The sequence below is a fragment of the Chanos chanos genome, chromosome 8 (assembly GCF_902362185.1).
Source record: "Chanos chanos chromosome 8, fChaCha1.1, whole genome shotgun sequence".
Classification (NCBI taxonomy): Eukaryota; Metazoa; Chordata; class Actinopteri; order Gonorynchiformes; family Chanidae; genus Chanos; species Chanos chanos.
In genome coordinates, this window is record NC_044502.1 from 43,256,370 (window position 1) to 43,282,474 (window position 26,105).

At 40.7% G+C, this 26,105-nt stretch overlaps 2 protein-coding genes across 2 annotated transcripts; both read right to left on the reverse strand.

Annotated features, from left to right (window-relative positions):
* Positions 1 to 2,919: 2,919 nt before the first annotated feature.
* Positions 2,920 to 12,909, reverse strand: LOC115819729 (terminal nucleotidyltransferase 4A-like). Its single transcript, XM_030783231.1, has 14 exons — positions 12,776 to 12,909; positions 12,155 to 12,703; positions 10,864 to 10,987; positions 10,140 to 10,186; positions 9,910 to 10,030; positions 9,419 to 9,526; positions 8,591 to 8,719; positions 7,885 to 8,098; positions 7,433 to 7,559; positions 6,079 to 6,194; positions 5,672 to 5,838; positions 5,399 to 5,542; positions 4,898 to 5,071; positions 2,920 to 3,081 (listed from the first exon to the last, which is right to left on the reverse strand). Exons 1-14 carry the CDS (start codon positions 12,907 to 12,909, stop codon positions 2,920 to 2,922), a joined length of 2,316 nt encoding a protein of 771 aa, XP_030639091.1.
* Positions 12,910 to 14,041: 1,132 nt separating this feature from the next.
* On the reverse strand, positions 14,042 to 24,676 carry ice1 (KIAA0947-like (H. sapiens)). The gene is made up of 22 exons (XM_030783232.1): positions 24,587 to 24,676; positions 24,008 to 24,066; positions 23,772 to 23,806; positions 23,410 to 23,428; positions 23,080 to 23,191; positions 22,831 to 22,907; positions 22,704 to 22,741; positions 22,504 to 22,586; positions 21,971 to 22,047; positions 21,715 to 21,752; positions 21,465 to 21,547; positions 21,038 to 21,074; positions 20,869 to 20,919; positions 20,616 to 20,699; positions 20,322 to 20,497; positions 16,619 to 19,405; positions 16,304 to 16,472; positions 15,754 to 15,914; positions 15,234 to 15,424; positions 15,021 to 15,121; positions 14,768 to 14,866; positions 14,042 to 14,223 (listed from the first exon to the last, which is right to left on the reverse strand). Exons 1-22 carry the CDS (start codon positions 24,674 to 24,676, stop codon positions 14,042 to 14,044), a joined length of 4,749 nt encoding a protein of 1,582 aa, XP_030639092.1.
* Positions 24,677 to 26,105: the final 1,429 nt, after the last annotated feature.

Consider the following 26,105-nt stretch of genomic DNA (forward strand, 5'->3'; position numbering starts at 1 on the left):
TATTTAGCCTCCAGATTCACCAAGACTGGGTGAAGAACAGGCATTATCCACAGCAAGGTCATAGCATCCATCTTCACCATACATTTATTTAATACGTGGTGCAAATACCAGCAATGCAGTTTGCTTGATCGCGCTGAGTTCCTCGGCACTGGAACGTTCACATTCTTTCAATGAGTATTTGTCTGAAAAAGGACAATTTTCTAGACATAGACTGGGCTTAGTCCAAGACTAAAAAGATTTTAGTGGGATATGAATTAAGAGTGAAATTTAGTTACTAATTCGGTGTGTTGTATGTGTCCTAACAATGCTCAGTAGTGTTATTTGAATCTGCTAGACCTTTGGAAAGGGTCTCACTGGCTCTTAGAGAAAATGTGATTTTCAGAAAAAACAAACAAAAAAACATCCACACTAAAATCAAAGCATACACAAACACACACACACTTAGAGATATATCCATTTAAGATATTTATTAAAAAATAATCAGAGTACAAAATTTTACATAAAAAAATACTTAAGAAAAAAAGCAAAGAAACAAACCAAAAAAAAAAAGAAAAAGAGAAACATCTACAACTTCAGTGATCACAGGTGACAGATCCGACCTTGGCTGAAGCTAGGTGACCTCTCAGACTGGCTCAAGGTGAGCGGTGTGTGACGCTTCTGTCGCCCTCATTGCAGGAACACTCAAAATGACACGGTTCCTCCCATCGTTTTGCCTTGTTTGGCCAATGGGACATGGCTATGCAGTCATCTCCATCTCCATCGGTAACCGCCAACAACTCGGCTGACACACGCACGCACTCACACACAATGAAGAGGGGGAATGAAGAGGAACGCGGGAAGAAATGTGGTTCTACATCCAGAGTTCTTTTCCAGTCGGGGGAGAGGGGGAAAACTAAGAGCAATGCTGAGAGAAATTACTTTAAACAAAAGCTCTAGTGAGCGGTGATTATGCACAGCCTTGGTTCTATGGTAATGACATATGCTCCAAAAAGGTGCTTGCCAGGATGCAATCATTAGGCAGTTCCTTCATTTAAAATTAAAAAAAAAAAAAAAATTAATAAATAAACAAACAAACACATTAAAATATGGAGAGATCATGACACCGGCTAGCTTTAGATCTCTGTACCATTTAGATCTCTGCATGAGTGGGCTGCTATACTGTTACTGATAAGATAACACTGTTTGGGAGGTGCAGTGTATAACACACTTGCATAGACCATCACCAAATGTACTGTTTGGAATCAGAAATCATGTGTCACATGGAAATCCATACATATACACCTGGCCAGATTCCAGACAAAACCAAACCAGACGAAACAAGAAAAGACAAACAACTGAAACAGAGAAACAAAAAGGCAAAACATATTTGGCCAATTACAGATATAAATGGATTGCTCTTAACAGAACAAATGTCTACAGTCAAAGATCCCTGAACAGAATCAAAAATCAAGTCTCATATTATGCCTTCCTATCATACTATTGCACTCCATACATCCGGCACACACATACGCACAACACTGTCCTGTTCTTCTTCACAGAAATACAGGCCACACACACAAACACATACCACTGTCCTGTTCCTCCTCTAAGAAATACAGGCCACACACACACAAACACACACACACACCCCCGCTGTCCTGTTCTTCCTTAATGAAACACAGGTTACACACACACACACACACACACACTCTTGGCCTGTTCTTCCTTAAAGAAACACAGGTTACAGAAGCACTGATTATGACATCAGCTCCCATTATCAGAGTGATCCTAGCCTGACTCCATTTTAAACATCATTCACCTGTGAAAGGGAGGCAAAAACAAGACCACTGACCCCAAGTGACAGACATTTAAATTAAAACAAATAAAAATGAAAAAAAAAAAAACAAAAAAAAAAAAACACACACAACATGGTTCCAGAATGTTCTCAAACTGATTAAAAGGAGTTGTAACAGCTTCAGAGGCAGAAAAGAACACAGCAGGTGGAACGGCAAAGTCAACTTAAAAAAAAAAAGAATAAAAAAAAGTGTCACTGTCCAATCAAATTTAAAAAAAAAAAAAGAAAAGACAGACAGGGAGAGGGATTCAGTAGGAATAAGAAGTGTGACATAACATAAGGAACACTTGGTCCGTCACAGCCTCCATATGACAAACGGAGGGTTTTTGGCACACAGCGACCAACTGTTCATTTGCAAAATGGCTCCATCTGCTGGTAGAAAAGCAGAAGTCCCTGTCTAATTAAACTCATCAGCCACCTCTACTGATTCTCAAAGAGCCATTCTTTGGACAAGATTCACTTAAGAGTTAAGCACATGCAAAAGGTTTTAGCATGCACAAAACACACTACAACATTTTGAACATGATAAAATCTCTTGTACATGATGAAGCAATAAGTAAATCCAGCCTGGAGTCTTATGTAATACACCCACAAACACTCATAAGTCAAAAACTCAATTTGTTTACTTCAGAAAAAAAAAAAGCAACTTAAAAAACTTAAATAAAATAGTAATATTGCACAGGAATGGTAAAAGAAAACAACAACACCACAAACAAAAACACAGTACAAAAATGTAGTGCTTGAGACAAAAAGGAAATCTTTGCCCTATCAAAACCGTTTTGAGAAACAAACGTAAGGTACTCAGCCATACACTGGGCCAAAAAAAACCCTGTGTGAAACAAAGAGAGACAACAAAACAGCCCAACATTAATATGTAAAAATGAAAGACACCTAAACAATTCCTTTACTGATAGAACATTAAACAAGATAGTGAGGCACCGTGTTTCCGCTACACAGAAACTGACATGCAGAGGGTCGGCTTGGGGACCGCCCATAGAGGCGGTGCTCAAAGCCAGGGGTCGCGGCCTGTCACATTCGATTGGTTGGACCCCTGAAAAAAAAAAAAGGGGGGGGTGGGGGTGGTCCTATCTGCTGAGGCTCATGGGTCCCCCGTCGCGTTTCCTGCGACGGGGGGTGTTTCGGTTGTGTTGGGGATGGTGGGCTCTTGGTCCCAGCATTGGGCTGTGGTCGAATTCTCCCGCCACATTAAAAGGCCCCTTCACGCCAAACCTCTGCCCGTTAGAAAACTGAAAGAGAAAAGACAAATGCTTAGTTGCAGTCATGCTTCTGAAACAGAGAACACTTCAGAGGTCAAAACAGAGCAGAGGAAACGTCTAAGGATGATACTCCAACACTTGTTGATAGTTCAGTCTTTACCTTTATATGCCAGGACCCATAATGTACCCACAGTCCTAGATTTCTGATCTAGGATCAGCTGTCTTAAGCCCACATAACTGTATCCTATTTAATTGGACTATTAAAAGCAAAAACTGATCCCACATCAGCACTCTTATGCTGAGAAATGACATTCTTCATCAGATGAACCCCATAACCCTGTCAATCTGTCTTAAAGCCATGAGTGCAATGATAAAAGTAATCAAATAACAGTATCCCAGACACAAAAGCTATTGTAACATAATTGTCTGGAACAAGACCTAGTCATTTTTCTGGAAAAGTTCTGGATAGACTCAAGTGTGAACAGAGCCATAATACTGCTAATTAAGATAATGAAATTTTTGATCATGTATTTGCCCAATGACTTCTCACAGTAACTACAGCTGAGAGATTTAAATCGGTTAAACAAAAGTTAACCAACCAGTGAATCCAATATCATAACATCAGTTGTTCACAAAACGTCGTAAATTAATAGCAATGCCAGCAAATTAAAAGTTCAAAGTAGTGTCTTTTGCCACCCACATCTTCACATCCTGCCTTGCTGGGATTTCCATGTAAATGCGTGAATATGGTTGTCACAGCAATTTTCCAGGAATGGGATGCAAGTCAACCAGCACTGTTACATGTGAAGGGGGCTCAGTTTCTTATGTTGTGTTCGGGTTCATTTACCCCCCCCCCCCCCCAATACCTCCCTAGAGAGGACCACCTTAGTCGAAGTAGAAACTTGGACTGTTTCTCATGCAGCAAGACATTTGTGCGACACACGTGAGGGTGGGTGCAGGGGTTGATTTCGGATTTGCTTTGGCAGCATCCAGCTCCCTACCTTCATATGGTGATGAGGACTTGGCAAAGGGCTGGGGTAGGCAGGGGGGGCAGTAGGGGGGGCAGCAGAGGGGTGCAGGCGGTACACAGCGTTCATGGGAAACTTCCCGTCTATACAAACCTGTCTCCCAGGCATAGCGTTAGCGGCCAGGTTACCTTCATCAGATGAACCCCATAACCCTGTCAATCTGTCTTAAAGCCATGAGTGCAATGATAAAAGTAATCAAATAACAGTATCCCAGACACAAAAGCTATTGTAACATAATTGTCTGGAACAAGACCTAGTCATTTTTCTGGAAAAGTTCTGGATAGACTCAAGTGTGAACAGAGCCATAATACTGCTAATTAAGATAATGAAATTTTTGATCATGTATTTGCCCAATGACTTCTCACAGTAACTACAGCTGAGAGATTTAAATCGGTTAAACAAAAGTTAACCAACCAGTGAATCCAATATCATAACATCAGTTGTTCACAAAACGTCGTAAATTAATAGCAATGCCAGCAAATTAAAAGTTCAAAGTAGTGTCTTTTGCCACCCACATCTTCACATCCTGCCTTGCTGGGATTTCCATGTAAATGCGTGAATATGGTTGTCACAGCAATTTTCCAGGAATGGGATGCAAGTCAACCAGCACTGTTACATGTGAAGGGGGCTCAGTTTCTTATGTTGTGTTCGGGTTCATTTACCCCCCCCCCCCCCCCCAATACCTCCCTAGAGAGGACCACCTTAGTCGAAGTAGAAACTTGGACTGTTTCTCATGCAGCAAGACATTTGTGCGACACACGTGAGGGTGGGTGCAGGGGTTGATTTCGGATTTGCTTTGGCAGCATCCAGCTCCCTACCTTCATATGGTGATGAGGACTTGGCAAAGGGCTGGGGTAGGCAGGGGGGGCAGTAGGGGGGGCAGCAGAGGGGTGCAGGCGGTACACAGCGTTCATGGGAAACTTCCCGTCTATACAAACCTGTCTCCCAGGCATAGCGTTAGCGGCCAGGTTACCGGGGAGAGACATTCGAGTCTGAGTGAGTGAGAAGAGAGAAAAAAAATCAGGGAGGGTGAGGTTAAAAAAAAAATGATTTAGAAGGAAACATATTGATCTATTCCCCAATACTCCTTCCATGACTCCTTAACTTAATGTCATTTTCTGAGTGTGTCAAACACTACCACACATCAAAATAACGCCTCAGAGAGTCCCTCGTCAAAACTGACAGTTATCTTGTTCATTGGAGAAGGGACTGCTGAAGAAACCTTGGACGGCTCTCAGTCAACATTCGGAATTTTAATTTGATACGGAATATGAAATGCTCCCATGAGATTTATCCGGCGTTCCCTCCAGCATGCTCACCTGGATTCTGGACGACCCCACATGGACCGGGCCTCCAGAGGGCCTTCCATTTCCATTGGGCAGGTGAAGGCCAACGGGCAGCGTTGACAGTGGGATCACGGGGATGGAAAATGCAGGTCCACAACTTGGAGTCGAATCAGAGTCCTTGTTAAAAAAACAACAACAATCGATTACTCCATTCTATATGACACTCTTAGCACAAATATAACACGCTTTTCCGTATTGTGTGCAAGAAACGAATCTGTATGCAAAAATAACGAATGAGAACCTCACATTGTCGCTACCGGAGAGCGAGGATACGGATGAGGTAGAGGAGGTAGATGAAGAGTGCTGCTGAGGGCTGGACAGGGACATGGGAGAGTCAGCACTGTGGGGGGACACACAGTCCCTCTGCCCCTCGTCACACACCGCCCGCACCTCAGAGTCTCCGTTCAGTATCGCTACAGTCAGCAAAGCAAAGCACGTTACAAAAAAAAACCCCAGTTCACTCTGCATCACTCAAACACAGGCTATAAAGCCACCGTTTCACCGCCTACAGCTTGTCACGTAAACACAGTTAGCTCCATTGCACACAGGCGCGAGGCCCGCAAACTCGTTGTTTCAACAGAAAATTTTCTGTTTCCATTACACGCCGACATATATCCACTTAGACACACAAACACACACACACACACACACACACACACACTCACCAGGGTTGTCCATATTCATATTGTGTCTGTTCGCCCATTTCTGAATGATCCATTCCCTGTAGTCAATCACTTCCTGAGTCACTCTGAGGACGCGACCCAAAGTGCTAAAGGATTAAAACAGGTAAAAGAAACGAAGCTTTAGGAAGTGCCTTTAACGCTCTAATACAGGATACTCTGTACCTGAGCAGAGCTTTGCTCTGGTGCGCAAGAGCACCCTCTTGTGTCAACAGAGATTACTGCAGACTGGCAAAACAGCCGTGCAACAATGAGGCTGTGTTTTAAGGTCTCACATTTTCACATTGGGGCAGGTTTGAAAGCATGAAAAAAAACAAAAAAAACCCCCAACAAATTCTAATGTCTGAAACTCACCAGTTCTACCAATCTAAGCTTTGATTACTTCCATTTTAGGGACTGAATTAATGACATTGCTAAGAATTGTTTTCGCACCAACAGTGATGTACTAGGACAGTCCTAGACCCTTCACTGACGGATAATGAACAGACAGAGTCAAGCACTGAACCTTTAGAAGTTCAGCGAGTTGCTCTTTCCATATAAAAAAAAAAAAAGAAGATATAGTGGGGCTGCCACTAACGACTATTTTTTTATCGATTAATCTATCGACTATTTTACCGATTAGCCGATTAACCTATGAACAATTCATTTTCCTCCAAAAATTAAATTGACCATTTAACTTAATTTTTGACAACAACAAACTGTATGTCATTGTGGTGGTTTTGCCTTTTCTGGCGGTCCATTATCCAGAATAGCGGCTGTTGTTCATCTCTTCACGAGTTTGTGCATAGCAATAGTGCTGCTGCGGTACGTCATCGAAACTTTGCACAGTGTACAAATCACCTTTCTGTTTTGTGATCATTTAAAAAGTACTCCCCATACTTTCCGAGCCGTGGGTCTTTGGAAACTTTTACAATGAACCTCTTTAACGAAACCAAGTCGAACTCGGCTGCAGCCGCCATGATTTTTCAAAACTGTAGCGCTGACAGGAGCCGACCAATGACTGGAGCCAAAAAAACGACTGACGTCATGCACGCAGCAATTACGTAGTGACATTGCACAAAAACATCTGTTATAATGAAAGGAACGAATTTTAGAAATCAAAATGGTAATTTCATAAAAAAAAAAAAAAACATCAACAAACAAACAAACAAACAAAAAAACGATGTGGCGGTTTAAAATATTGACGTCGATGCTTTTTCAGCGCTGACGTCATCGATGACGTCGACTAATTGCTGCAGCTCTATGGTACAGTTTTTTGTCTAGGTGATGAAGAGAGAATATGGGCACAGCAGTGCTCTTCTTGTGGGTTGATGGCTCAAACGCTCACCTGTCAGAGTCTTTGTTGGGATAGGAGCGCGCTAGTGGAGACACGGCGTGACTAAGGATGATGTAAGCATAGTCAAAGACTGCCTTCACCTGCATAACGCCGTATGAACCCCTTCCCACATCGTTCCCTGCCACACACACACACACACACACACACACACACACACACACGGGGGAAAAAAAAACAAACAAACATCAACTAGACGCTCAGGGCACAGATAACTCCTGCAACAGAACTTAGCACAAATATTCAACCCCTACCGCCTTTCCTTTGAATCTGAGAAATACAAATCACCGACAATACCTTTACTAGTCAGCTGAACTGATCCAAATGAGTTGAATACGTTTACTAGTCAGCTGAACTGATCCAAATGAGTTGAATACGTTTACTAGTCAGCTGAACTGATCCAAATGAGTTGAATCGTTTAATCGTCGTATCTACGTCCTCCTCACCTGGTAAGAGTGGATCTTCAATGCAGAGCATGGACGGTCTGCAGCCGTTGGGGAAGTTTTTCATCATCTCCTCTTTCGCGATGTGGGCCCCTCCGTTTTTCACTCGAATGGCCGTCTTCATGTAGTTAAAATGCCTCCCGTAGAGCTCAAAGAACTCAATGAGTAGAATGCCCAGATTGATATTGGAGCCCCTGCAATCAATTCTCGGGTGGAGCTGAAACACACACACACCGCGAAAAGACAAGGGATTTATTTTCTGGACGTCGGATTGAAATGACTAATGTTATCGTAAAAAGACAGAGGGAGCCACCAGCTGGTACGTTCAACCAGGCAATAAGATTTTGAAAACTGACTCGCAAGTCTAATAAAACCTATAAGTGTGGGCTCTGTGCAGTTGTGAAGCCCTGTCTGGATATTACTCATTTTCCAAGTCTTCTAGGCTGCGACGTGAAATAAGATGAATCAGTCTGATGGACAATCTGAAATCAGCGAGTGAAGAATTTTCCGACAGTATTGGGTCATACTTCTTCATAAAATGCCTACCTGCTCCAGAAAACTTCCTCCATCCTGGATATAAAACTCATAAATACCCCCCCCCCCCCCCCCCCCCCCCCCCCCCCCCCCTCCGCAACCCTCCCAAACCCCACCTTTCCTGAAAGGGAACCGCTTACATAATGCAAAGGAAGTCTTTCACCTGAAACCTCACCTGTAGGAAGCTGATGGCCATTAATATGAGGCTGTAGGAGCTGATGCCTCCTGTGAAAACTTCATTCAAGTCTCTCTGCAGCAGAAACTGCTTCAGCACAAAGATAAGGTACGGAAGCACTGAGTACCTCTAAAACAGAGGGGGGGGGGGGGGGGGGGAGGTGTCACGGACAGGTTTTAGAGCACATTAAAAGATCGTGCAAATGGCACGCATGACTCAGGACTTTACATAAGCGGAAGAGTGTTCACGTAAGATTACAGGAGATAAGCATGGTGTCTACATATGCACTGTTCAAATACAAACAGGACTTTATAATTTCATTTTTTGCGTTTTAATCTGCATGCACTTTAAGGGCACATTTCTCTCCGTCATCACATCTTTAAAACATTAATGTGTTCAATCTAAAACAGTGAGGAATCTGGTTCTCAGTATTTCAGTCAAACATCTCATGTTACGAGCAGAGACACAGCAGAGAGCAGTGGCTGACTGCCTCCAAATATCTTATGATACATTTTGGAAAATAATCTCTCTTCTAAATGTGCAACGATTCTTGATTTCGACAACACTTGAAGAGCAGCAGTAAAACTTTTGGACAAACACAGAGTCAGCAGTTTAGGAACTTGTATCCTAAAAGGCAGTAAAGCCAAACAAGACCGGATCAATGTACAGAGATTAAACACCATATTTGGTTTTGTAACAGCTAATTAGCTAATTGCAGAGTTAGCGGGTTAGCTTATTCTCAGGAGATAAACCAGTTTGTCCTCAGTCCCCCTCCATGTCATGTTAAACTAATGTACAGGTCCTTGTTCATTGTAGCCTAAAAATTACCTTCAGATGGTCCTTAATGAACCGTGCGGCTTTCACCCCGGTTTCCACATTGAAACTGATGTCTACTTTCATTTCGGTTTCTCTGTCCGTCAGCTTAATTATGGGAACCTACGACAAGTTGTTCAGTTCAAATAAAAAAATAAAAAATAAAAATAAAAAAAGATATTGTTGTTTTGCATTCAATTTTATTGTTGTCAAATTACCAGCACATTTTTACTTTTTTATTTTATCCAAATCTCTATTTTGAGTCTCTCAGTTTAGAGATATTAGAAATTAGAGAATTCTCCATGACCAATCAGTCATAAATATATATATATATATATATATATATATATATATATTTTTTTTTTTTTTTTTTTCTTATCTACAGATCATGTCATCCCTGACAAACAAGTACATAATTCATGAAATGCATCGTGCTAACACTACTGCCTAACAGTGTGAGGTATTTCAGTGCTTATGTATACAGTGCAGGCAGAGTAATCACTAACCGTTGCTTTGTCAAGTACTTTAATGGAATAGGGTTCAGCCACGTTCTGTTCCCTCAAAGCCTGGTCCAGCTGCTGCAGCGGTGGTCGTTCCCATTTCCCAAAGACCACCAGGTCAATGTCGCTGTCATAAACAAGTACATGATAAATCTCATGATTTAATTCATCTTAAAACTCACTGAAACTCACACTTCAACGTGAATGAAAGGGAGAGGGATTTCCAACTACAGTACCTTGTTGGAAGATAAAGTCCAGTGCTAAAGCTGCCAAAAATCTGGACCTGTAAAAAGAAAACAAAAAACAAACCAAAAGAAATGTAGGAGCCAAGTTGTAAAAGTGTAGAACTGAAAGGGCTCAGTAGGTCAATGATGGCCCAGTGATGGCCACATCTTTAAGTAGGCCTAACTTCAATCCACTCAAAGAAGGGAACAATATTTCTGTTTCCTCTTTTTAACAGACTTTTAACAGACTGGCCCCTTGGCTTTGATACAAAGTTCCGGCAAATGGGAGAACTTCAATGTCATTACTTGTGCTGCATTTTTAAATGACTCATAAGTGGTTTTAGCCAAGTCCTTAAGTATTAAAGACAAAATTTGGGAAATGTCTTATGTAACGGTATGGGAAATTTTCACTATGAAATTCTGACTCTAAGTCTACCACAGACATAGAAAGACATCGGAACGACATGAATCTAGCTGGGTTAGCGGTAAACTACTCATTATGAATGTCCTAACAGAGAAAAAAAAGAAACATTGGAAAGTGCCACCATTTGGACAACGAAGCAATACATGAGGCCTAAATGAAATTTTAAGGATTAAAACATTACCACACTCCTCCAGTCACAGAGGGCATCAAATATACTCCATCATTAGTCTCTCTAAGGAAATGTCCAGGTGAAATCCAATAATTATCCAAAAAAAAAAAAATCTTACTGTAACATGGTTGGAAAGTACTTACGTTTGCTGTGGGCCAGAGATCTTTGATCACTGCTTGTATTCGGCTCACAACATCCCTCCTCATGGCCTCCTCCTCGGGTCGAGGACACATGAAAGCATAAAAGTCTACAATCTCTTCGTGGAGGCTGGAGAAGACAAACACAAGAGTTTCTGATATGGATGTACTGCAGAAGGCTTAATTCTCTCTCCCAAGAATCCTATTTTACTTGGAGCGATGCAAAATATCCAAAAAAACCTACACATCTGCTTTGATTTTATCATCCGATTTCTTGTGAAAAGGTCAAGTGGGCCTGAACTTGGAAACAATGACATAACTGCGCAGCTAAGAATAACTCACAGACCAGAGCAGTACCATCAACACCTATTTAATGAACTGAAAAAGCAAGGTGGTTGGGAAAAGGCCGCTAGCAAAAAAATGTCATGTCACTGATTTCTCTTGGTGATAAGAAAGCGTTCCCCATTAATAATGCAGGAAGTAAGTGCGGTTTTTAATCATAACATTTTCCCCCCGTTATAACCGTGGGAATCTCTGCATTCATCAGCCACTCTGCAAAAATGGTCTAAAACAGCCCTGAATGAGACCAGCTGAAAAAAGTAGGTTAGGAGCTCAGATATTCAAGAGCTGTTCAAGGTGGTCCAGACGGTTACAGAGGATTTTAGACTGGTCCCACTCCTTCAAACTAGTGTGTATCGGTGCACTACGTTCTGTTCATTGTCTAACACACCTAAATTACTTGATCAGTACTAGTGCTTAGAGTTTACCGCCCAAGATGTGCATAAACCCTTTAAAAGTACTGGTGACAGAATACATGTCGTCGATAGAAAACTTCACAAGTGGATCAACAGGGACAATGAACTGTCAGCTGTAGGCTACATTAATACACACACACACACACACACACACACACATAAATGCTCTGCAGTATTCAAACAGAGTTTAGTGGGGATTTAAATAGATAAAGATCTGAATAAGTTACTCAATCTAACTGATATTTACCACAGTTTTAACTTAAATATGCTGTAGTCTATATGTCAGAAATATGTAAACGGTCTGAGTCACGGTACACTCACAACTGTAGTAATACAGCTTTGTGTTACATGTGCGGGGAAAAAAAAACAACAAAAAAACCCCCACACACACACACAAGCCATTTTACCGATGTAACCCAGTCTAGAGGGATAGAAAATTCTAGAAACAGCAACACGGCAAAACACAATCGGGTAAAACAAAAACTACATATAACGACATTCGGCTAAACTACGGACCAAACCAACAGAACAATTAATCTCACCCATTAACACCTGAGCTGTACTTTCGCGTCCTCCACGGGGTCCCAGAGCGTAAGTAATTCCCATTTGTATTGGGCAGCAAATAGTTACTCCCGAAAGTGCTGGCCTTACTGACACTTTTTTTTCGTCCCGGGTGATGATTCTGTTGGTTATTAATTGGTAAAGAGCCATGGATTAATTGGTGCCGAGGAGATTTATGTTGGAAACTACGAAAAAGATGCTCCTGCTGATGTGCGCAGTTGTCGACATTGTGCAAGTGCTCTATGAAGTTAAAATGAAGGTTTGTACAATCGATAGGCAATGGGGTTGTACTGTCACAAGTTGTAGTAGACGACTCCGATTTTGGACTATCTGTTTCGGAGTCCACCGAGGAAGACGATGGAGATGACGACCTGTTTTTCTGCCCTCTACCCCATTCACCCATCCCACATAAATTTAGTCCACTATTAATATTACCAAACGGAGGTGAAAGCGACGCTCCGTGTGCGCTCCGGTGTGGATAGCAACTGGATGAAATTGTACCATTATTTACAACGTGAGGCGGCAGGCAGCTGGCAACCAGTTTGCCTGGTGCCGAAGTATCCAACGTTATATGTTTCATAAAACGGGAGGCCAGGGCGGACGAGTTCACACGGTGCGGATGGTGTTGATTGCCGGAGTCTGTCCGCACACTTTGAGAGGTTTCCCAGATATGCATCCATAGAGCGTTGGCAGGTCCTTTCTGTTCGGGCTGAATCCAAGCTACCCTCGGATCCATTCAACTTTACTCCAAAAACAACGGTATCAAAATCTCTGTGAGAGTTTAAATGTGTTCAAGGGACATCAAACTCCCACCGAAACCCCCCAAGAAGAAGTTCGAAATTTCCAAAATAGCCACTAGATCACCAGCAAGCTACTGTAAACTGTTCAACTCCACAGTACTCCAATATGGCGCACGCTCTTGGATCGAACCGGAATGCGCATGTCTGCGGGACTTTAAACTGTCGCTGGAACACACCCCCATTATAATTCCTCCCTCCCCGTAGGATCATTAAAAGTGCCATACACACGACAATTTTCTACAAAGTAAGGAAGAGAGGATTACTGGCCATTAAGGATTTTGTATTCACGGGCTCTCTTCATAACTTTCTTATATCCCGTAAACTCTGATAATAAATATCATCTGCCTGATTTATATTAAATGTTCTTCTACGGATACGTGTCGGTTTGATGGAGTCACATAGCCATGTGTCCTTGTGTTCATTAGGAGGTATTTAGGTTAATTGATCACTATTAAATGTTTGTGGAGTCATATATACTTTGTCCTCTTAATTGCTCTTACAATATTACTTTCCCCTCGTAAAATACAAAAACTGGACATCACCACACGGACAAATAGGTACGAACATGCCCAAACTGATATACCTCAAGATGTGCGTACCATTTGTTCATCTGATTCTGATTAACATTGAGTGTGTTAAGCGAATAAGTTCCATGCAGATCAAACAAAATATACAATACATAAAAACGTCATTCTCTCTTTAATTTTAATATATAAATGTTTCATACAAATAAACCAAACATGTACAGAACATTTACAATATAAATCTATATTTTACAGTCCCAGTGTCTGCACCGATCTAATGTAATGTATTTACAATCCGACTTGATGCTACCGCTGTTCCAAAATACGCTTTAAAAAAACAAAAAACAAAACAAAACAAAAAAGACACTGGCGAGACTTCAAGGTCAAAAGACAAATCAGAGCGCATAGTAGCATGCTAATCTGAAGGGAACGACTTTTATCGCCAATACATAAATGAACAACCAAGAGCGTTGTTCCCCTTGAGATTTCACAGGTGTATAACCGCAGGTACATTCACATTCGTCAAGTTTTTTGAGGTCACGCTTCAGGATTTGATCTGACGACACAAGGAGCCAATCTGCGTGATGCAGCTAGTAACGGCAGGGGGCACCGGTTGTGTCGTGTCCCCACGCCATGATGCAAGGGCGTCCAAGGCATTTTTGGGGTTGCTAGGCGACAGATCATAGATAGCATAGATGGCAGATAACTGTACTGTCCATGGTACACCTGCATATGAAAAACATAAAAAAAAAAATGTCGTTTAATAATTATTTTGTGACAGTTTGCACCAGACATCTCACAATTCCACGTATGAAAATCAGTGACTGTGTGTCAATGAGCCATAAGTTTGATTCTTTAATTTGAGCCAAGAGACTGGGAGGTGTCAACTGCAAATGTTAATTAAATAAATTTCACACTACATTTCTGCATATAATTAAACCTTGGAAAATGTTTATGTGAAGAGAACCATTTAATACTTAAAAGGCTCATTTCTCTGGAAAATGTATTTGTGGCACAAAAATAAGCAGAAGCAGTCTGAGGTGTGTACAGATCAATGTACATTTAGTACATAAAGTAGCTTTCCCCTAATTGCATGTGAGTTTTGTACTTATATGTAATACATAAGGGAACAGGAATACATCCTTTAAAGTGATCTGTTCATATCTTTACAACTCACTCTCTATTATCTAACCACCAATGTGCACTAAATCTTGCAGAATTTCACTAACTGTGCAAAAAAAAAAAAAAAAAAGACCAATTCCGTGCATACCTTCTGCTTTGCCGTGTTTACCAAAGAGGTTGATGGCATTTGCAACGTTTTGAACTGATTTGCATAGTTTTTCCTTGATCCCCAGCTGTCCAAGACGCCCTGGTAATGAAAATAGAAAAGGAAGGAGAACATATAGGGAGTTTGAGTATTTCTCAGGTGTTAAGGGAGAGGGTATTTCTCAGGTATAAAAAAGAAAAAAAAAAGTTCACTGCACACACACACACACACATTTTAAAGGAATGTCACAACTTACCAATTAACCTCAGTACTGCAGCAACAGATATGTCTCTAATGGGAGTCTGCTGAGATCTTGGTTGGGTCACCCATGTATTCATTACTGGCCAAAGCTCTTTTCTGTACAAACAAACAATCTTTATTTATCTTCATTCAAACCCAGCTGTGAATCTATTCATTCATCACCAACATTAAACTGATGGGCTGAAAGCAAATTCATGTAATCTGGTACCCAATTATGTTGTCGTGGGTCCACTTCCATTTTTGATGAGCACAGAGAAGATCCACAGCAAACACATAATCCCACGTAGCCTGGCAGAGGTCCTCTCCATGCCGTTCATGGCTCTGAAATTTGAGATCTTTATCCTCTTGGAGTGCTCTCAGAGATCTGCTGATAATCTGCTGGATCTCAAAGGGAGGGTTCTACAAGACAGCAAGTTTCAGAACGTGCTCAGCATTATGTGAAAACATTAAGAAAAATTCTTCGTATTACTACATATTACAGCAAGGTTTAAAACAACCTCAGGTTGATACGAGTTTAAGTGAATGACTCGTGAAGATTTTACAAGTGTTCCAAACTGTCACAGCATTTGTAGAAAAATAGTATTACAACACTGAGGACATGAAGACATGAATGTGTTGAGCAATAATTCTAAGGAAACCTCAGTAATCCAGATGCTTGCAGTGTGCAGTCTGAGAATCATCCAAAAAAAAATCCCACAATGTATTATTAATTCAAGAAGACTATGTACCTTGTCCCAGTTCAGATAAGCAGTGAGATACTCCAAAATCTCTCCCTCTGCTTTTAGGTTGGTAACCGTGTGGACAGCCTTGCAGACAGCACTTTGATGGGAGAGGACAGAAGGCCACGTAGTCACCATGAACAAAATCAGCTTGGCTGCATTAGGGAAGTCTGTGTGTGAATGATTAAGAGCATGTAAGAGCTTCGATCTATTATGAGACTGACTGATTACACAAATGCTTACAAAACATCTGGAGACAATTTGGCTGAGTGACACACATCTCTGCAAGAAAAAGTAGTCGCAGAAAATATAAACAAGGCATTTTTACTCATGACGTTCACTGGATTTTATATATCACTGTCTTTATGTAAATAATGAACATTTCATTATTAAACAAATTACAAAACAATGCAGACAAAAAAAACAATCATAAACCTGGCTGTGTTGGACTACTCCACTGATAGTACTATGCTGTCCTATTACAGAAAATATGCTTGATAGAAATTAATCAGTTTTATTTTTATCCATCAGTTTTGTGGCTCAGTAACTTAACTGTTACCTTCTTTCAAAACGCTGTAGGCGAGGGCGTGTACTTTTTGCCAGTCCTTCCTTTGACGACAAATGCCTGTGTAGACTCTACACAGACACTGTAAATGATCGTCACTCAGAATGCTTTTCTCAGCCTTCATTTTGGACAAGATGGCAGACAAGAAGTCTTCTGCAAAGGACTAAAACAAAGCAGAAGAAAGAAGAATCAGGGAAGATTTTCTCAGCAGAGCTCCATTCAAGCAACTAAACGATTAGCGTATCTCTTAAGACAAAATGTTGATGCTAAATCTGAGCATTACGCACACAGAAATGAGAATGTGTTTACCTGATGCGTCGTGCAGAAATTGGAAATGACCGCCTTCTCTTCATCCCTCAAGACTGGAACTTGAGAGACTCTCCCAAGGAACACGTGACTTTTGATTACGGGTAAGACATCAAAACAAGACGTTTCGACTTTCTTCAAAGCCTCCGAAATTACTAACTGCTTGTTGCTAATGTCATCCTTGGGTGGCATTCTAGCGCAGTGCTCTTCTTCAAAACTTGCTGCTGGAATACTCTGATTGGGTGATTCGGGAGATTCCACTTTATCAACTGGTTGAGGATTTGTCGATAGCTCTGTTGGTGATGCAGCGTCAGAAGGCACGGGAGAACAGTTGTCAAGTCGCAGTCTCTTGGCACTCTTCGGTAAATGCATGCTGACTCCTGTCCTTTTACCTTTCTGTTCTGTTTTGGTGAAAGCTGTAGATGAAGAAGTGATTGTTTTGTTTCCCGATATCTGACTAACAGATGGAGGAGGAGTTTTGTTCTCAGATGAAGGCCTATTAAGGTTAACGTTTCCACGGAGTATGTTAAGAGTCCGTGCACGAGCTGAGAGTTCTGGATACATGGTGTCAAGCATTTGCATTGAATTCTCCTGAGAAGAACTGGGGGACGAGGAGCAGATTGCTGACGAGGGCAATCTACCTGGGACAGGGACGGCATGCTTTGGTGTAGCTGACCCAAACTGCAATGGAGAGGAAGGCACACCACAGTTGGGGGATGATGTACCAAGACAAGGAGACTTCTCAGAGTAATCCTGAGGTACAGAAGTCTGTTGTAAGGGGGAGATCGGTACAGCCAATGGTGAGGATAGCTTTTCAGGGACATGCCTCAATGGACTGTAATATTTTCCAAATCTTGGAGGAGTTGCGGTCAACGGCATAACAACAGGACGTAGCGGCGGTCCCATTTCGGCACGAGCTTTTCCCAAAGATTCTGGGGATGGTGTTGCATTTAAGGACTTTACGGAGATTACACCTGCTAGATGAACACCTTTTTCCACACCTGCATGCTTCAACAAATCCATTACAACTGTGCGTGGCGAAATCTCATCTTGATGGCTATTTCTGGAGTTACTGGAGTCCTCTATTGTCCCATGTTGAGCATTGACTGTACAGACAGTTGTTCTGAGTTGTTCAGAGTTGTCAATACTGACACTAGTTTCCTCAGATATTCTGTTCTCTTTTAATTGGTCAGCCTTCTCACTGCCTTGCCTAGGTTTTTTGAGGGGGTCTTGTGAGTCTTTCTCGGGTCTCTCTTTTACTGATAAATCCTGACAGCCACTCTTCATATTTGAGGAACTGAGCAAAACTTCAAAAGTCTGTTGAGTGGGCACGCCATCCTCTGAACACCTGTTCTGTTTCTCAGTTGCTGTAACTGTACTCAACTCCTCTTCCATGGAATCTCCCTTATTCTCTGGAAAATTCCCGGTGGGAACTACGGGTCCAGGTCTTACGCTGTTTTGTCGCTGGAGTCCAATGCACTCCCCATCACTGGACGATTTACTTTTCTCTGAAAATTCACGTGAAGTTGGTTCACTGATTTTGTCAGGACAAGACTGTCCATCGGAGGTAGACCTTTCACTCCTACTGTAAGTTTTTTCACATTGTTTTTCACTGACAGATAATTTATGACATAATGCGGCACTCTGCTTTTCATTATCTGAGTCAGCTGACTCAGCTCTGTTCTTAATTTCAGATTTTGTACTGATCTCATTTCCACCCACAGACAAATCTGAACAACGATCCTCCTCCAGGCTCTCTGATAAAAGTGATCCGACTGAAATCGATGAACTAGGTTTCACAGTTTCACTACTCTCCATGGCTGTCTCTTGTTGAAAACTGCTTGGCAATTCCTGTTCTTCCTTTTCCTCCTCTGTCTGTGAGCATGCATCTGGAATCGGTTCTACAGTACTAGATGGTATATTTGCTTTCTCGTTAGAATGCCCTTCAGTAAGGTCGGGGTTTTCCGGCATCCGCTCATTTCCGTTGCATTGAAATGAATCCCTGTCTTCGACCTCCAAAACTGTCACGTCCGTGTTCACTACTGATTTATTATCTGAAGAATCTGATAGCATTTTGTCTACTTCACTGGACTCAGTATGTTTTGAACCTTCCGATTCCTTTTCTGGTCGATCTTTCAATGCATTTGGTGCGCCAGGTTTTGACGGATTGCTATTCTGATCTGTAAACTCTGTGTGGGTGAGGGACTGACACCCCATTTCCAATTTTATGTCACACTTTCCAAAAGGAGGCTGCAGTGCAGCCTGTCCGTTCTGTAAACTCAGCACCGTGTCTTTGCCCGATTGCTTAATCTCAGACGAGCCTTCTACTTCCATAGCTTCGCCGTCTGTAAATGAGTTTTCCAGTGACTCTGGCACAGCAGTGAGAGGTGTTGTGGTCTCCGATAAGACCGAAAGGCATTTTCTGGCATGAGCACAGGCGAGAGAATCACCAGATGCCATCTGAGGATTCACGCATTGGTATTCTGAAGGTACATCCCCTTGTCCAAAGGGCAGACCTTTATGAACAGTTGCAGAATTTTCAATTTCTTTGTGGCTTTTTGAAGCATCAGATTTTACTGTGCTACATGTAGAAATACACTCCGTTGTCACCGATTTGCTCTCCACACAGGTGTCTAAGGTCTGGTGATTTGACAATCCAGAAGACGGAGAGAAGTCCTTGGATTCAGGTTGAATGACTGGTGGACCATGATGACTGAAATCCACATTTGAGCGGTCCTCAACACTAGGCCGAGTCCTCTTATCAGTCGACAGGTCATCATCCAAGTCTGCCTGCAAATGGTTCGTTATTACACAGATTAGCTCACATTATGAATGATACCTAGCAATAAAATGATACTGGCTACTTAAACCGAACTGAAAAGCACAAACAAATATTAGATTTTTGTAAATGCCAAACTAACTTCTGTATAAGCGTGTAGTTCACAAAACTTTCACAAAAACTTTCACAAAAACATTGGAAAATCAGGTTTAGAAATGTCCCTTCAATATAAAGGACATCAGTGACGGGGTGGATGTGCGTTACTCTACTGGTAATTTACATTACAGTTTTCAGTATTTTAGTAAGCTTTAGAGTTATAAAACATAACCCCTAGTGGAAAATGATCCATTTCATAATGTGAACCAAACTGTGATCTACATACTGTGCTGTACAGTAAGAATATATGTGTTCTTAGTCTCACAGAAAGGATGTTACTTTTGCTCCTAAAGTCCAGTTGAACCCTAGCATGAAAATGTTTCATTCTCTGAAACTGAAACTAAATGTTTTTTTGACACTAGCTGAACTGTGAAACTTTAAAACAAATTCTATTCAATGCTGCTGTTGATGCTGTATCACTTCCTAACACTGTTCACGTGTGTGTGTGTGTGTGTGTGTGTGTGTGTGTGTGTGTGTGTGTAACTTCACACAGTGACTCACCAATGGCAAGAGAGCCCTTGGCAAAGGCTTGAACCAATCCAGAATCTCCTCCACCTTACTGAATTGTTTCCAATGGCCTTTACCAGATGATGGACATTTTTTTTTCTTTTCTACAGATCCAGCTGTTTCCGGCTGGGATAAGGGGCTGTTTTGAAAGTGCTCCTCAGACTCTTCAGATGTCCTCTCCATTTTGTTATCTGGGCTTACTGTATGATCTTTTTTTGGAAATGACGAACAAGTCCGATTCTGGTCTGACAACACTTTTAATACTGAACTAGGGCTGTTAGATGCATCCCGATCAACTTTTGCAGATGGGCTCTGGAAAACCGACGGCATCCTCTGTCTCCTCGGCGGGCTTGGTAGCACTGTCTGACAAGTCCTTTTGATCTGGGTTTTTTTGGGTGAGGTCCACATGTTTTGAGCTCTGGAGTCTGGTACAGAGTAACCTGCAAAAACATGTTTTGTCATGGTGGAGGGTCAGAATGTTTCAGTCATTTTTTAACCATCATTTGTTTATGTACTATGTGTAGATGAAGAAACTGTAATAAAATAACTGATGATTACCAGAGAAATGTAATGCGTTAGAGTTTGGCGATGACCGAGGTTCCACACAATGCCACAGTTCCTCTAAGAGCTGTCTGACTTTAGCTGAAAAGAGAATGCAATTGGAATATTCCATGAGAACTAAGGCCATTTTTTAAAAAAAATATTATCCTGGTTGTTTAAAACTGTGTTCATTTTTGAGCACATCAGTCCATCTTTTCAACACACAGACACACACACACACATTTAAGAAAAGTGGACAAAGTGAACCTACATTTATCAACTTTTGCTTCAGCCTCGGTTTGACTTGAGGTACTTTTCTTCTCTGTAAGAAAAAACAAGCTTACTTAAAAATATCACTTTACGTATCACCGTACGTCAATATCATTATTAATCATTACAAAAAAAAAATATTTTTTCCCAAATTACAAAGCAAGTTTTACCTTTGCAAAACTCCTTCTCCAGCTTTTCCAGCTTTTGCTGTTGGGAAAATACAAACGCAGACAGACACAATTGAAACACACAAACAAACACATATGTACAGTATATTCCTTTAAAGTAAATATAAATGCTATATGTGGTCAGTGACTGCAGTACTGTGGTAAGGGGAATAGCCAAATAGCTTAGCTGGCTAAGGATTCAAATGTCAAGCTTAGAGGCTCAATGTGCCCTTAAGCAAGGTTCATGGCCCTGTAGCTACTCCTCAACATTATAAACATTTTAAGTTATTCAGGATAAGAGCATAAGCTGAAAAGATAAACGTAGAAGAAAATGTCAAAGCATTTTCAGTAAACATGAAACAATTTTAGCATGTCGTAAGCATTTTTAAAATATGTCACAGGGCACGACCAGTTTGGATAAAATAAACACCTGAGTTTTCAGTAGTTTTTCTTCTAGTGTTTTCTTCTCGTTTTTCAGGTTAGTAATTTCTTGATTCTGCTTAAGCTTTGTATCTGTAAGGGGGGGAAAAGAGACAAAATGGGATATGTTCATACATTTATGTTCATACTTAGCAAACAAAAGTAAAATACATTCATCCAGAACTTCTGTGAATACTGCCTTGTAGCTAGTTAGCAGCTCATCTAAAGGAATGGCCAAAATAAAATATATAAACACCAACCTTCAAGAATAATCAACTGATTTTCAAGATTCCCCTTTCTACAAAAAAAAGGAAATACAAAGATGTAATTAGTCAAAAAAACATTCAGTGACAAGTGCATAGCAAGTTCTCATTAAAAAACAAACAAACAAACAAACAAAAAAATGGCTATTTAATCAGAACTCAATGTGACCCTTACAAAAATCATTACCGTTTTATTCTACTACTAAATGTAATGGCAAAAATTGACAGCTCTCTCCGGCGCGGCAGAACTCACAGAATTAATGTTTTGGCATTTTCCACTTTCAGAGCCTCCATCTCCTCTGCTGCTTGCTGGCATATCTTCAGAGAAACCTACTCAAATTAAACAAGCCAAAAGCCAATAAAAGATCATGACAAAGCAAATGATTATGGCACTTTGAGGACAGTAAGACTCCAGTTAAACTGTGATTTGTACATATTTGATTATGCTTAATGTTTGTCTCAGATCTGAACTGCTTTGTGAATACATGTTCGATGTCCCAATCATACAAATATGGTAGCATTATAAGACTTGCATTTTAAACGTGTTTTAGACATATGGTTGTGAAACTGGGGTCCGAAATGAAAATACAACATATGGGTATGTCAGAATTTTTAGAAGGCACCAATTCCCTACTCCAAAAAGAAAAAAGAAAAACTACTGCCCCTTGATGTCAAGATGTCAGGGTATGACATCAAAATATGTTCAGAAATCCCGAAATTCTGCCTGATTCCTAATAACCTGTACCCACTTGAGTGAACAAGATTGAACAAAGGGAAACATCTGACCTTAGCTTTCTGTAGTTCCTCTTCAAGGGCTTTCTTTTCGGTGTTTAACTGTAAATTCTTGTGAATTTGCTGCTGTGCAGTTTCTGCAGGTAAAATATAGATAGAATGGTCCATGAACCATCACACGAGTACAGATTAAAGTAAAAAGTTCTGCGTCATTCAGAAATGAGCCACTGGGGTTAAGTTATAATCATATTCACCTTCAGCTTTTTTCAAGGAGTCTTCAGCCCTCTCTTTTCTGAAGAACAAAGAGAACAACGCTGTGAGAATGTGAGACTGGTTGTTTGAGAACAAGATCAATTGTTTTTAATGCAGAAAGTGTCTTACAGCACAAATATCCTGCTATTGTCCTCTTTCAGACTGTCTACCTCTTCAGACTTTTTCTGATAGGTCTTCAAAGCGGCCTGAACAGGAAAAAAATGAATGAATGTTGGACAAACCAATCAATAACATGCCCTGCAAATTTGACACAAACCTTCAAAGGGATCCAACAACAACAACAACAACAACACAAACAATGAACAAAAAGCAGCCAATAAATATTCCGTTCAGATGACAGAGGTTTATCATGTATACCTTTGTTGATTCCAGCTCTGCCTTTGTTGCCTCAAATTCAGCATTCTGTTTCTCTAAAGGAGACAGTTTCAGCAGCACTTCATCCAACTGTTTGTGCAACTTGCTGCTCTCCCTGCAGGGGTCACAGGAACGTCTCATTTAGAATTGGCACAGCATCCCCACACATAAGTCAAACCAGTTCGCTACTCAATAAATTGATTTTTCACGTTTTCAAGTCCACATTTTGTTTTTATTGAATGTAAAACAGGGGTGTGATTGAAGACTGATTGTCAATAATACAGATTAGGTTATTTATGATAAAGTTGACTAGGAATACAAAAGAACTCTTACCTTTGAGATTTTTGAAGCTGTAAAGAACTGTCAAGGAAAATAATGCTTACAGAGGCCTAATTTTATACAAAAACTACAACCGTAAAGACACCAGGGTGGAAAGTTCTGAATTCTGATACAAGTTGATTTTCTATGTACAGTTTTGCCAAAATCTCAATCTTATTTATCATATAACAGAAGTATAAATGCTAAAGTACACCAAGCAGTTGCTATACGCAGTCAGAGTTCATTTAGTACAGGAGGTCATTACAATGTAAACAACAAGCATGAATCTGACAATACAGATTGAGTCTTATTGAATGCCCTGAAATGAGAAGCGTTCTGAAATCAGTGACTGAAGAATCAGTAGTAGCAAAGGATATCATCACATTTCTCCCGATATTCACTCAGCAAATGGCTGAAAGAAAGAATGAGTGAAAAAAAAAAAAAAAAAAAAATATATATATATATATATATATATATATACGTATGCACAAGTAAAGGAAACAGTTTTGACAATGTTGAATCCCTGAAGTTAGTAAACATGTTTGAAGAAATTTACACAGTGAATAACATGACCAGCTAAAGTCATTACGTGGGTTACACCCACAACACTCACTCTGTGTCGATGATCTTCTGTTTCAACGTCAGAAATGCCGCTACATAGTCATCTAATGTCTGAAAACACACAAAAGAGCGCTTTTAGTTTAGCGTACAAATATTTTTCCACAAAACTGTGTGAATATAAGCACATATCAGGCATTTAAAAAAAACAACAACAAGGGTTTGTATACATCTGACAGATGAAAACGTTTCCGTGCGTATACTAAAACATTTAGTTACTTTTTTTAATGTTCACTGTTGTTATGTAGCCTATATAACAGTTTCGCCGCGTTCTAAGAAAACGAGTTAATTTCCATGTAAAATGTTAATACTGGACTAAGTAAGGGATAGTAACATACAGCTGATCAAACAACAGAAAGACAGTCATGTCCAAGTTCATTTGTCATTTATACTACCCTGTACTGTCAGAGATAGCCATCAGTAAAGAGCGAAACACTCGTACCGCGCCAAAATACGTCTCCTCGCAATACAGAACAAAGAGTTACCTTAGTATAAAATACGGTGTTTTACCGTACATTCCAGACAAACTCAAATGTGATTTCAGCGGCGCGCTCCCAACAGCTTGACAACTCACCTGATTTAAAACAGTACAGTTTTGACAAGTGTCAGAAGTCGCTTCCGAGGCAATTCCTCCAGTTTTGGACTGGTTCTCCCCTGGCATCATGATACCAAATCACCTACATGCATTCGATACATACATACAAAAAAAGTCACAATAAATTAACTCCAAACCACGGACATAGTACCACTGATGACAACAACAAATCCAACGTCTTCCAAACGCACCGCACCACGTTGACTTAGGACCCCAAATGAAGGACCCGAGCTGTCTACAAAATGCCAGTTTCAAATTTCCGAAGAGAGTCATTGAACGGTAATATTTGTGATACACGCTATACTTTAAAGTGGTGTAATTGAGAAATTGTAGATATTCGAAGTTCTAAAATATTTTAAAATATAGCCAGGGTTTTTTGAGTTTTTGCTGAGCGCCTGGGCCGGCTTGTCGTCAGGCACATATTGGGTGGAAGCATTTAGAGGCGCGGATGATCTACTGCCACATGCCGAATTTTAATGTTGTGTTATGGTTTAATGCCTCGTGATTTGTTAATCACTTTGTTTTCTATCACTGGTGTGTAATGCCCCCACCCCCAAAACAGTGTTGACAGACATACGCTTTTTCATCTCCTGGCCCACAGTTTGCAGATATCGTTAGCCTACGTATAAGGAGGGATTTTTATTGGTTCTCTGACATTCTACTTAAAAAAAAAACCAAAAAAAAAACGTATGACAGAAGAGCAAGAGAACGTCTCGAGGGTGTGTAACTTAATAAAAGGTTTACTGTTGTGTGTGGATGCGCTATGGAGTGATGGGATCTCTTGCTGCTGATACCGCAGCGGAATAAATGAATAAATATAAGTTTATTTATCATTTTTTTAGTCCAAGGTTTTTCATGCTGTATTTGTTTTAACTGTTACTGATTTTCGTTCCAGACGTATTTGATGTTGAGGCATTTTTCAATCAGGCATAGTTTTGTCACTAGAGGGCGGTATTGAAGTACTAAGCTCTCCAGTGAGTTGGTTGAAGCTCAAATCGGGGAATGTTTTCATCCTGCAAGAAGCAAATTAAAGGTCCTTAGACAGACCGAAGATGATGGACTGCCTCTCCGTTTGAAAAGCTCCGTTTGTTTCCGAAATTCATAGGTTGTCATGACATCAATTATAGTTTCAGGCTTGTGTCTGAGACCGCTTCAGAAGATGGGAACGTGTCGGGATCCAGTTAGAGAGCATCCTGATTGGAGGATAACACGGTTCTGCTTTATTGTAGCTCCGGGGCTAAGAGCGTGATGTTATGTCAGTCTGATCTTGGAGAAAGATAACATTCTTTCAAAGGCTTTCCCCCCTCCATCTGTACAGCTCTGTTGAGGTCAGCGCCTCATTAAACACAACAAATCCTCCGTCTCGTTTGTACTTCGACTTAAAGATGTAAGTAACATGACAGCTTGGATTATGTCTCGTGTTGGTAGAGCAGAATTCTAATACATGGATAGTCAGGAGAAAGAATGTGTACTAAGAAGTGTCCCATTGACTGACAAT

Coding starts and splice junctions, on each gene's coding strand:
- LOC115819729 (XM_030783231.1), bottom strand. CDS start 12,909: ATGGATCCGAGGGTAGCTTGGATTCAGCCCGAACAGAAAGGACCTGCC. Junction 10,187..10,863: donor ATCTCTGGCCCACAGCAAAC/GTAAGTACTTTC, acceptor TTCTTTTTACAG/GTCCAGATTTTTGGCAGCTT. Junction 5,839..6,078: donor CAACCCTGGTGAGTGTGTGT/GTGTGTGTGTGT, acceptor TGCTGACTGTAG/CGATACTGAACGGAGACTCT.
- ice1 (XM_030783232.1), bottom strand. CDS start 24,676: ATGATGCCAGGGGAGAACCAGTCCAAAACTGGAGGAATTGCCTCGGAA. Junction 20,498..20,615: donor TAACGCATTACATTTCTCTG/GTAATCATCAGT, acceptor ATGTTTTTGCAG/GTTACTCTGTACCAGACTCC. Junction 15,122..15,233: donor ACCCACGACAACATAATTGG/GTACCAGATTAC, acceptor TTGTTTGTACAG/AAAAGAGCTTTGGCCAGTAA.